This window comes from Heteronotia binoei, chromosome 7 (genome assembly GCF_032191835.1).
Source record: "Heteronotia binoei isolate CCM8104 ecotype False Entrance Well chromosome 7, APGP_CSIRO_Hbin_v1, whole genome shotgun sequence".
In the NCBI taxonomy this organism is placed as follows: domain Eukaryota; kingdom Metazoa; phylum Chordata; class Lepidosauria; order Squamata; family Gekkonidae; genus Heteronotia; species Heteronotia binoei.
Window position 1 is genome coordinate 113807160 of NC_083229.1, and position 12296 is coordinate 113819455.

Genomic DNA, 12296 nt, shown 5'->3' on the forward strand with positions numbered 1-12296 from the left:
ATGTGAGAATTAAATTTGAGTCCAGGGGCACCTCCAAGACCAATAAAGTTCAGTTTTGGGTCTTGGAGGATCTCTGTCTTTTAACTTTTGTATTTGAATGCTAATGCGCTGCTGTTCACAGGTCTTACCGACTGCTTTAAGCTATAATTACCCTTAAAGCCCAGTTACTTATACATCTTGACTCTAACTTGCCCTTCCTGGCAACTAACCCCCACCCTCTCTCCCCCTACATGTAAGGCTTGAGGAAACCTGTTTCAATGCATCTGAAGACATGTGCATGCACCTGAAAGCTTATACCCAGAATTAAACTTTGTAAACAAGTAGATTTGCGTATGACCAAGTCTCTTGCAGCTCCTTTTGGTACAGTAAAAACCTGAACAGAGATCCTGGATTTTGAATCAATGGTTTTGTTTTAAATGGATAAATGATCCCATTTTTTCCTCATCACTAATCTCCAGGGCTTTCTTTGTAGAAGAAGCCCAGCACGAACTCATTTGCATATTAGGCCACACCCCCTGATGTCACCATTGTTCCACACAGGGTTTTTTTGTAGAAAAAGCCCAGCAAGAATCATTTGCATATTATGCCACATCTCCTGACATGAAGCCAGCCAGAACTGCATTGCTGTGCGTTCCTGCTCAATCTCTCTTGCATAACTTAAATGAGTGTATGTTTGTGCTTGCTCTTAGCTACTGAATGGGAAAGCCTTAGTAGGAATATATGTTTTAAAAACAACACTGGAGCATGCAAGTAAGGGAACAGCTAACCCTGCTTCCCCTTTGCTTCATCTCACTGCTCTCTGTGACTGGAAGCATATTTCCCCCTAGGCAGAACCTGATATCAGACATCGGCTGAGCTGGAGAAGGAAGGAAAAGTTCATTCAAACATCAAGCCCTTGTGCTCAGTCTACAAATGTGAATTTTGACTGCCTCTACAAGTGAGCATGCTTTTCCCTATGAGCCCAAAATCTGGCAGGGAAGATCCTGATTTTCATCTCTATTGAACGCAATGGAAAGGAAGTTACACCCAGAAATGTATTTCCCTTTGAAACCAATAGAAATTACTACAGAATTAATTTTCTAATGCAACTAAACTTTCATTCTGATATTAAAGCAACTGACAAGTTCTTAAAAGGGAAAGTACCGAATACAAATCTTTTTTTTAAAAGGCACCATTCATGCTGTGTGTTTTCAAACGTTCATCAATCCTTAAACCAACAGGTGGTTCAAAACCTTTGCTACTGCAAACAATTCTCTATATGAAGTGTGAGCAGATGTTCCAAACAATCGATCTTTATTAAAAGTATGTTACAAGCTATTTAACAACCACAAATGGTCACAATGTCTGTCTCTTAGGTTTATGTCAGCTGTCTCCTTTAGGAACAGCTGTTTGCATTACCATACATTAAGTCAAGTAATGTATCAAAGTATGTGTGCTCCAGTATCTTTTGGTGGTCATTCTCATTTGTAAATAAGATCCATTGTTACGCACAGCAGCATTGTTTGCAAGTTAATTAATTAAAAAAAAACCAAGGAGAATCAAGATTAACGGTTTATAAATATGCAAAAAGATTACTGTTTTCTGAAAAGAAGTACATTACATTTTCTTATTAATTTATTATTAAATGTACTGGGTTTTTTTTGTCTTTTTTGAAGGAAAATATATAGGAAACATGTTAGATTAACTTCATCTGTATCTAAGGGGCAGTAAATCCTGTCTTGATCTCCAATAAACTATAAAATGGCTGCCTTTGGAATGTGCAACAAACAGAGAAACATGGCGGAGAGTGACAGGAGAAAAGCCTAAGGTTCCGTGATAACCTGCCGAAAAAGAAGCATAAAGACACTTATGCAAATATACAAAACATACTTCTATATTATTACAAAAACTCTCAGACATACCATCTTATAAACATACCCTGATATACAGAACACCTAAAGTGAAAACAAAAGGACGCAATCTAGAAAGTTCATAATAAGTAGTCCCACATAGTCAACAATCAGTCCTTCCACATTCAAAGGAATCCTCGGTCCAGTTGCTCCTGAGGAGACCCCGTAGTATTTCTGAATAGTCCCAATTCCAAATATGTTATGTACACAGCATAACACAGCGACGAGGTAGTACTTTATATTCCCTCGTTTCACCAGAAGCTTGGACCAGCTTTCAGTAACTCTATCAAAGCACGGCAAGATTCCAATGCTTTGCACGCAATGAAATTACAATTTTCAAAAAGTCTTTGGAATGTGGCTGACCTGTTTTTCTATGTTTTAAAGACGCACAAGAGGGAACTTCTTATGGCACAAGAGGGAGCTTCCTATGGCTGCCAAAGGACAAAAGCTTTGCTTCTCAGCTCCATCCTGAGGCCAATCACTTTACGAAGGAAGAGTGGTGGCCATCGCATGGATTCTGGTCACGCATCCCTGCTTACCTTGATCTATGGCAGGACATCTCTTCCCAGGGGTACCATGGCACCCACTGACAACTTTCCTGCCCACGTGTCTTTAGAAAGTAGACAGGGCTTTTGCCTAGCACAGGTTCTGATTGGCTATTGGAGATTTGACTGGCTGTGCAGATTTTTTTTTTTTAAGAATGTTGCTTTGCTGCCTCCACATTACAAGGATCTTCACCACAAGACTGAAGATGAGTTGTAGCAGCCATTTGTGTGGCTGTTTTGGCCAGTGTAGTGTAATGGCTAAGATCAGTGGACTCTAATCTGGGAGAACCAGGTTTGATCCCCCACTCCTCCATGTGAAGCCTGCTGGGTGACCTTGGGCCAGTCACCATTCTCTCAGAGCTCTCTCAGCCCCACCTGCTTCACAGGGTGTCTGTTTTAAGGAGAGGAAGGGAAGGCGATTATAAGCCACTCCGGAATTCTGAGTGAAGGGCGGGGTATAAATCTAACTCTTCTCCCTATGGCAGCTATTTTATGAATTCCAATGCTGCCCGCAGGCTCAGAAGATCTGGGGACCCCGATTTATGGCAAACGTAGGTGAACATATACAGGAGTCGTATACTGATCAAACCACTGGAACATGGATTTCAGTACTGTCTTCTCCGACGGATGCCGCCTATTCAGAGGTTTAGACTGAGAATCATGTTTTCTCACTGGTAGACACCTTTTCTTGCCCCTCCCCCTTGAACAATTCCTACCCCCAGTTTCTGTACTCAGATTAAGTTTGGAAAGAAATGCAGACATTAAAAAGAATGATATCCAATAAGAGTTCACCTAGCACTACGACGGTTTAGGTCACTCAATTGGAAAAATGGGTAATTCATGGCCTACAGGTGTGTCTAGTAGTCCACTTTTCAACCAAATGCTCCAGTGGATAATGTTGGACTTGGATTCAGCTTCCAGTCTTGCTATGAAGCATTTCTGGATATCTGTAGGAAATTGCTATTTTGTCCGTTCCCTTTCTGTAAAATAAGATGTTAAAGACCTACCACCAGTGCTCCCTCTAAGCTGAGTTAGTGTGAGTCAGCTCACAGTTTTTTAAGCCTCTTGCTGATACATTTTTGTCTTAGCTCAGGAAAAATGGACCCAGAGCAAACTAATTTGTGCAGTAGCTCACAAATTTAATGCCAGTAGCTCACAAAGTAGAATTTTTGCTCACAAAACTCCACAGCTTAGAGGAAATATTACGTACTACCACATAGGGTTCTTGTAAAGAATAACTGAAGCATACCCAGGGGTGGAGTTCTAGCAGGAGCTCCTTTGCATATTAGGCCACACACCCCTGATGTAGTCAATCCTCCAAGAGCTTACAAAAAAGAGCCTTGTAAGCTCTTGGAGGACTGGCTACATCAGGGGTGTGTGGCCTAATATGCAAAGGAGCTCCTGCTAGAATTCCACCCCTGAGCATACGCATGACTATTATTCAATAATACTATTTCCCCCCCACACCAAGAATATATTTTTAAAAGATTGTGGCTAGGGTTGCCAAGTCCAATTCAAGAAATATCTGGGGACTTTGGGGGTGGAGCCAGGAGACTTTGGGGGTGGAGCCAGGAGCAAGGTTGTGACAAGCATAATGGAACTCCAAAAGGAGTTCTGGCCATCACGTTTAAAGGGACTGCACACCTTTTAAATGCCTTCCCTCCACTGGAAATCACGAAGAATAGGGGCACCTTGTTTTGGGGCTCATAAATTTGACCCCCTAGTCCAATCCTTCTGAAACTTGGAGGGTGTTTTGAGGAGAGACATCAGATGCTATGCTGAAAATTTGGTGCCTCTACCTCAAAAAACAGCCCCCAACGCCCCAGTTACTTGTGGATAAATTTTCCATTATATCCTATGGGAATCGGTCTCCATAGGGTATAATGGAGTGCCCAGCAGACATTTCCCTTCCTCCCCCCCCCCACTTTCTGATGACCTTGAAACGGTGGGAGGGCCTCCAAAGTGGGGGATCCACCTGGAAATTGGCAACCCTAATTGTTGCAAGGAATATTATTACACTTACTGAAAAAAAGTCATATGCATAAAGTTTATTTAAACTGTATGGTAGCCATAAACTAAATTTCAACATTATCTCATATGAAAGGAAGTTATATCCATGCATATAGACATTTGAGATCTGGACGAGGGAGTGGTGAAGTCAACAATTACCTAAGTGAACTGAAAATCCTTTCCCCACACGCCCCCAAGACAACCCTTCAGTGAGAGTCTCAAAGGAGAAGTTTACATTCTCCTATTAAAAGGACACCAGCACTCTGAACCTTTATAATCCTTGTTACATAGTTGATATGATTACAGTGCTCCATACTGTTCTGTTCACACAGAAGCACACAGAAGGATCAGGACTATGAAGCTCAAAGTATCATGTAACAGCCTGCGGGAACAGGTGGACAGTGACACAGACATAGATCTTTTGTTAAGGTGTTTCTTCTGTAAATGAACCCTTAATGTTGTCTCTGTTAACTACAACATTTAAACCACCTGTCCATGAGAATTCCTGCTGCCCAAAGATATGCAGTTATAAGGTTAAACAGCTGGAAAACAATTCATCCCATTTTCTGGCTATTGGCTGGATTATTTATCTGTTTGTCTGAAGTTGTCTTAAAAATAAAAAAAAGACTACTGCCACTTATCACCTGTTCAGGATTTACCATGCTTGCCTGTATATCAGTGAGGGATGCACATTGAGAGGATCACAGAATAAAAGCTATAACATTTAACACACACTCCCTCTAAGTTGTGGAGTCTTGTGAGCAAAAATTCTACGTTGTGGCCTCAACTGGCCTCAAAGTTGTGGGCTACTGCATAAATTAGAAGAAGAATGCAGATTTATATCCAGTCCTTCTCTCTGAATCAGAGACTCAGAGCGGCTTACAATCTCCTATATCTTCTCCCCCCACAACAGACACCCTGGTGGGGCTAAAAGGGCTCTTACAGCAGCTGCTCTTTCAAGGACAACCTCTATGAGAGCTATAGCTAACCCAAGGCTATTCCAACAGCTGTAAGTGGAGGAGTGGGGAATCAAACCTAGTTCTCCCAATTAAGAGTCTGCACACTTAACCACTACACCAAACTGGCTCCCAGTTAGCGTGCTCCCAAATTAGTGTGCTCTGGGGTCATTCTTCCTGAGCTAAGAAAAAATGTGTGAGCCAGAGGCTAAAAAACTGTGAGCTAGCACTAACTCAGCTTAGAGGGAACATTGCACACAATACCGTGACTGATTTACTAAAAATTGTACTTATATAATTAAATTATTAAACATGAACAAGAACTAGAAACACCAATTACAAAACACCCTTAAACACCCAATTACAAAACACTTTAAGGATGTTTTATAATTGGTATTTCTAGTTCTTGTTTATGTTCAGGGCTTTTTTTGAGCAGGAACGCAGTTTCAGCTGGCTAGGTGTCAGGGGGTTTAATATACAAATGAGTCACTGTTGGGCTTTTCTACAACCCCCCCCCCCCGTGTGAATCAATGGTGATGTCAGGAGGTGTGGCTTAATATGAAAATGAGTTCCTGCTGGGCTTTTGCTACCAAAAAAGCCCTGTTCATGTTGAATAATTTAATTGTACATCAGTGGGAGCTGCAACACTGTTTAGATTTGGGAGCCAACCTGTGGCCTGTGGCTGCTGCTGGGCTTAATTCTGCCACATACGGCAGATTCAGGAGCACGAAGCCTAAACACAGCCGAATACAGCGACATTTTCAGATTCTGGTTCTCCCCATAACCGTGTAGTTATTTCTATCAAAATCAACTTCATTGCTCAGCTGTAGACTGAAATAAAATTTCTGAACGATCTGTTTCACTAAAGGTTATCACTTCTGTTAGTAATGAACCAGTAGTGCCAAAACGCTGCACTTTGGTGGAAATGAGGCATACTGGCATCTTTAACAGCATGGCCAGTTTGCATCAAATTAAAGTACAATTATTTGTATTTCTTGTTATAGATTCAGGTGGGTAGCCGTGTTGGATCTTACCGTAATGAACCTCTCCATAATCAGAGAAGAGAAATATTATAATTTTAATACCAGTGGAAGAAAAGGAAAGTAATAACTCACAGTACTACTCCAGGTAAGCCCAGTAGTGTGATGTTCTTTGATGTATCCTTGAAGATCTGCCCAGATATTCAAATATGACTTCACCCAGTCAACATGACGCAAGTCACTGTAACAGTTAAAAAAAAGTAATCAATAAATTATATGTTTGAGGGTCCACACTAAAATCTATGACAACATTAGGACTGACTTCAACGAGGACTGATTTAAATTGCATATAAACAAATTTGCAAGCCAACTCAAAGTGGCATTTGCCACAGAAAATGTAATAAGGATACATGCAGGGCTTTCTTTGTAGCAGGAACTCCTTTACGTATTAGGCTACACCCCCCTGATGTAGCCAATCCTCCTGGAGCTTACAGTAGGCCCTGTAAGAAAAGCCCTGTAAGCTTTTGGAGGATTGGCTACATCAGGGGGGTGTAGCCTAATATGCAAAGGAGTTCCTGATTTATTTATTTTTTTTAAAAGCCTTGGATACACGTGGCTTGAGGATTTCAGTCTTCCTTTGCAAACTGTTAGACCGATTTCCCACTAGCCTTGCGCCACTCTCATGCTCCTCTTCTCTGCAGAGCTTCCGTCGGATTTCACGCTATCTTCCCCGGGGCTGCAACTTACTTCACCTTTTTCACACGGCAAACAGAAACTTGTTTTTAGAGGATCTTGTTTGCGCGAAAAAGGCAGTGAGTTGCAGTCCCAGGGCAGATAATATGAAATCCAACGGAAGCCCCGCAGAAAAGAGGAGAGTGAGAGCGGCATAAGCCTAATGGGAAATCGGTCTCTGTCTCAATTAGGCTTTCTTCATCTAGATAACACTTCTCTTGCAGGGTACCCCATTTCCCCAGCAAGTCAAACCATTGTATTTTAGAACTACGAGTTTCCCTTTTTCTGTATTCATTGCAGCTGCCTGCGCTGTTTTTGGAATGCAGCTTCATGAACATGATAAACCCCTTGTTGAATAATGCTTGATATAGCATTCTCATTAGGCAAGAGCAGATTTAACTTGGGATGTGATCCAGTCAAAGTACAGCATTTTAAAATCCAAAGTCTAGCATGTTACTGCCCACTGAAATTAATCTATTGAAATCAATAGGACTTAACTGCAGTGAGCCCATGGTCCTAGAAGTCTTCTTATCAAACCTACAGGGTGCTGTAACCTATGAGCCACGGCTCAGTGGTCCAGCATCTACCCTGCATGCAGAAGGTCGTTCCCAGGCAAAAGGGTCAGGTGGTAGGTGATAAAAAGACTTCACTGACCATCAGAGTAGACAATAATGACCTTGATAGTCCAGCATATTAGGCCACACACCCCTAATGTAGCCAATCCTCCAAGAGCTAACAATAGGCCCTGAACTAAGAGTCCTGTAAGGTACAAAAAAAGCCCTGGATTTAGCACCAGAAATAAGTAATATTGTTGGATGACTTACCTGTGTTTGTAGTCTTTTAACACCCTGTTGGTATAGAAGGTAGCAGCGTCATTCATCTCCTTGACATAGGGCCCTGGTTTAGGAGCCTGAGGGCACAGGATCATTGTATGAATGTCCAAGGAACAAATTTTTAAAAGGGGGGAAGGAAGGATAGAATCTTAAGGTAAACTTTCCAAGGCATTTTAGATTGTAGAAGTGAATTTAAAATGTGAAGAAAAATACTAGTCCAAACAACTCGAATTTACTCTTGGTCTTGTGCAAAATGCCAGAAACATTTTTAAAAGTTCACTTCTGAAGCTCAGATTTTTTAAAGTTCACTCACCACCGCTATCCATCCGAGGGCTGGTATACTTTCACTAACAGCCGACAGGTGATTAAACATTTTACTTCCTCGGTTTCTCTCTCGGAACGTCTGAATTTCCAGGATCTTATCTGATATCGGTTTTAGAAGAATGGCCACTTCACTCTGCAGTGTTCAAAAAACCCAACAATGTTGTTACTGCCGGCATAATAGAAATACGCTCGACCTTCAGTGAAAAAAAGACTAAACAAAGTGCACCATAAGTATTTTTGCATGTAGAGATTCCTTAGTGTATTCTGAGCAGCCACAGACTATTTATTAGTTTAAAACAGGGGTGGCCAACAGTAGTTCTCCAGATGTTTTTTGCCTACAACTCCCATCAGCCCCAGTCAGCATGGCCAATGGCTGGGGCTGATGGGAGTTGTAGGCAAAAAACATCTGAAGAGCTACCATTGGCCACCCCTGGTTTAAAAGGTAAAGGTAGTCCCTGTGCAAGCACCAGTCGTTTCTGACTCTGGGGTGACGTCGCATCACAATGTTTTCATGGCAGACTTTTTAACAGGGTGGTTTGCCATTGCCTTCCCCAGCCATCTACACTTTCTCCCCGGCAAGCTGGGTCCTCATTTTACAGACCTCGGAAGGATGGAAGGCTGAGTCAACCCTGAGCGGGCTACCTGAACCCAGCTTCCACCAGGATCGAACTCAGGTCGTGAGCAGAGAGCTGAGACTGCAGTACTGCAGCTTTACCACTCTGCGCCACAGGGCTTCTATTTATTAGTTACCTGTTTGCTATTACTTTTCTACCATCAGAAAGTTCATATCTACTACTTATCACCATTTACTTGGCAAGGGAGCATGTTATATTATAATGTCAGGAGCAAGTTAGACATACATCAGGAGATCCATGAACAGATCTACCCTTTTTTCCCAGCTTAACAGCAGCAAAGGAAAAGGAAGAGGCCACAGCCATAGCACATGGGCACGTCCAGTGTTCTGTTTTCCTGTCTTCATTCCAACTTTCTAGAGCTGTTTTTGCCCTGTGGGGTAAACAGCAGGTCTGAGTATGGAACATGTAGACTGCGATCAGAAAACAGTGCAAAGAGAAGGGTTAATAACTCCCCATGACTCTGGCCCAATCTGGATTGAGTCTCCCCCAGCCCCCTATAGTAACTCTTAAAAATTGGAGGATCCATTCACAGATTTCCAAATGTTGTGCCTAGATGGGTCTTCAGTTTGGCTTTTAAGAGAAAAATCTGGCAATTCAGTTTCAAATAGAAAGGCTGCCTCTGATACTGCACTGGTAATTTCTAAATTGTTGATTATCAGCCCAGTTTTATTCACTGGCATGACTCAAAGAGTTAAGTAGAATGGATTTTCCAGTAGAATAGGTGAAGAAACAGCAAAGACAAATCCTGCTTAAGGTGAGAGTTTTGGGGTTGTAAGCTACCTCCAAACCCAAGCTATAGAAGAGTTACAGAGGAAACCTAAAGAAGATGACTGCAGATTTATTCCCCACCCTTCTTTCTGAATCAGAGTCTCAGAGCGGCTTACAATCTCCTATATCTTCTCCCCCCCCCCCACAACAGACACCCTGTGAGGTGGGTGGGGCTGAGAGGGCTCTCACAACAGCTGCCCATTCAAGGACAACTCCTGCGATAGCTATGGCTGACCCAAGGCCATTCCAGCAGGTGCAAGTGAAGGAGTGGGGAATCAAACCCAGTTCTCCCAGATAAGAGTCCAAGCACTTAACCACTACACCAAACTGAGAGGGAGACATAAACAGGGCCAGCCCTAGACTGTCTGACACCCTAGGCAAGGCTAACTTCTGGCGCCCTCCCCTGCACTGATAATGTCACCGAGTAACATGGGGGGCACCCAATTTGGTGCCCCAAGAAGGCCAGTACCCTAGGCAATTGCATACAGGGCCAGATTAAACCCTGTGGAGGCCCCTAGGCAGTCAAAATCTCAGGCTGCAGGCACCTTCTCAAAAGCCCCTTTGACTAAGCTGCAGAGGAGAGGCAGAGAGAGGCAAACTTGGTGATGATGCCAGCATCAGCTGCACCAGGCAAGTCGGGCAAAGAACAGCTCAGTTGCTGGCTGCACATGCAGGCTGGGAGGGCTGCAAGCAGGGGGGAAACTGGGGGAGAAGCTGGCCCGGGGCCCCTAAAGGCATGGGGGCACATAGGCCAGTGCCTACTTGGCCTGTTAATCCAGCCTTGATTGCCTAGTCTGCCTAGTGGCAGGTTCAGCCCTGGACATAAAACAAGAAACAAAATATATTGCACTGAGACATATTATCTTGACAAGAAGGTTTTCATCCTAAATTATGCAGACCAAATCTAGAATTCTGTTTTGCTAAGCTTGGTCTTTTTGAGTAGCTCAATTTATTCATACTGTTAAAGAATCTGCATGGTAACGGTAGCTATGTTTGTCTCCCCTGACCTGGATAGCCCCATCTCATCAGATCTCAGAAACTAAGCAGGGTTGGCCCTGGCTAGTGTTTTCATGGGAGATAGCCAAGGAAGTCCGGGGTCACTATGCAGAGGCAGGCAATGGCAAAGAACCTTTGGACATCTCTTGCCTTGAAAACTCTATGGGGTCGGCCAAAGTCAGTTGTAACCTGATGGTCAAAAAACAGGGCCAGATTAAACCCTGTGGAGGCCCCTAGGCAGTCAAAATCTCAGGGGCCCCCTTGCAAATTATCTCAGAGTTGGAGCAGCCGCCTCGCTGCCTGTGGCCCCCGCTGCAGTCACCTTCTCAAAAGACCCTTTGACAAAGCTGCAGGAGAGAGGCAGAGAGAGGCAAACTTGGTGATGACGCCAGCATAAGCCGCACCAGGCAAGTCAGGCAAAGAGTGGCTCACTTGCTGGCTGCGTGTGCAGGCTGGGAGGGCTGCAAGCAGGAGGGGAAACGGGGGGAGAAGCCAGCCCGGGGGCCCACAGGCTAGTGTCTACTTGGCCTAACTGTTAATCTGGCCCTGTCAAAAAATGTTTGTCTACAGAATGTTAATGTCAAATCAGCTGAGTTATTGACAGTTATGAATAACGCCTTTTTGGCTGATAGAAGAATATATTTTTTCAGCTTTTCAACAGCATCTGTTACTTGTTATTTGCCTGCTGCAAAGGAACCAGCATCCCTGTATGCATAACTTCTGCAGGCCCTGTGTGAAAGCTCCCTTTGAGCCTTTGCAGGGTACATTTCTGGCACTGATCTCCTAAATAGTGCCCAAGACAATTAACAACCTCACACTCCACTAATGACTGGAAAAATCTGGAAGAAGTTCTTAAAAGTTTTTTATTACATGGATGGTTCATGCTATCAGATCAACTTTTAAAAAAATGTTAAAAGACCAGATGGGATGGAATGGGATGGAATTAGATTGGGGCTGCAATACAAGAATGTAATCATTTACCCTTTCCCTGTACACAGTTTTACTGATAGAAACCATGGTATTAGCCAAGGAAAGAAAGAAAACAAGCACTCATATTTTACCTGCCTTTCCCCCTACAACCTGTGGACAGGTGTTTACCAGGAAAAGCACAAGAGAAAAGGTTAAACCCCCTCCAACCTTGCATGGTCCCCCTCCCCCTGTGCATTATTAAAAAAAAAAAGGAAATCTGATCACAGATCTCTCACAAAATGTGTAATTGGGGAGGGACGGTGGCTCAGTGGTAGAGCATCTGCTCGGTAAACAGAAGGTCCCAGGTTCCATCTCTGGCATCTCTGACTAAAAAGGATCCAAGCAAATAGGTCTGAAAAACCTCAGCTTGAAACCCTGGAGAGCCGCTGCCAGTCTGAGTAGACAATACTGACTTTGATGAACCGAGGGTCTGATTCAGTAGAAGGGAGCTTCATATGTTCATATGTGTAATCCACTTAGTAGATTTAAACAGGACATGGGGAAGCAGCTGAAATTAGAGAGAGAAAAAAAACTAACAGGTTCTCTGCAGTCCCCCACCCCAGTCCCATGACGTCCTTCCTCTCCTTCCAAATGTCTGCACAATACTCAGGATACTGATGCTTGATGAGGGCCAGCACCATGGCAACAGTGAGTGGGAA

At 43.3% G+C, this 12296-nt stretch overlaps 1 protein-coding gene across 1 annotated transcript in view; it reads right to left on the minus strand.

Annotated features, from left to right (window-relative positions):
* The window catches only part of CAP2 (cyclase associated actin cytoskeleton regulatory protein 2), a 47532-nt gene that overhangs the window by 14303 nt on the left and 20933 nt on the right, over positions 1-12296 (minus strand). Inside the window, exons 4-6 of the mRNA XM_060244244.1 lie at positions 8259-8402; positions 7937-8022; positions 6516-6621 (exon numbers count right to left, since the gene is read on the minus strand). Coding sequence (XP_060100227.1) covers positions 6516-6621; positions 7937-8022; positions 8259-8402 — 336 coding nt within the window. The remainder of the gene's footprint in view (positions 1-6515; positions 6622-7936; positions 8023-8258; positions 8403-12296) is intronic.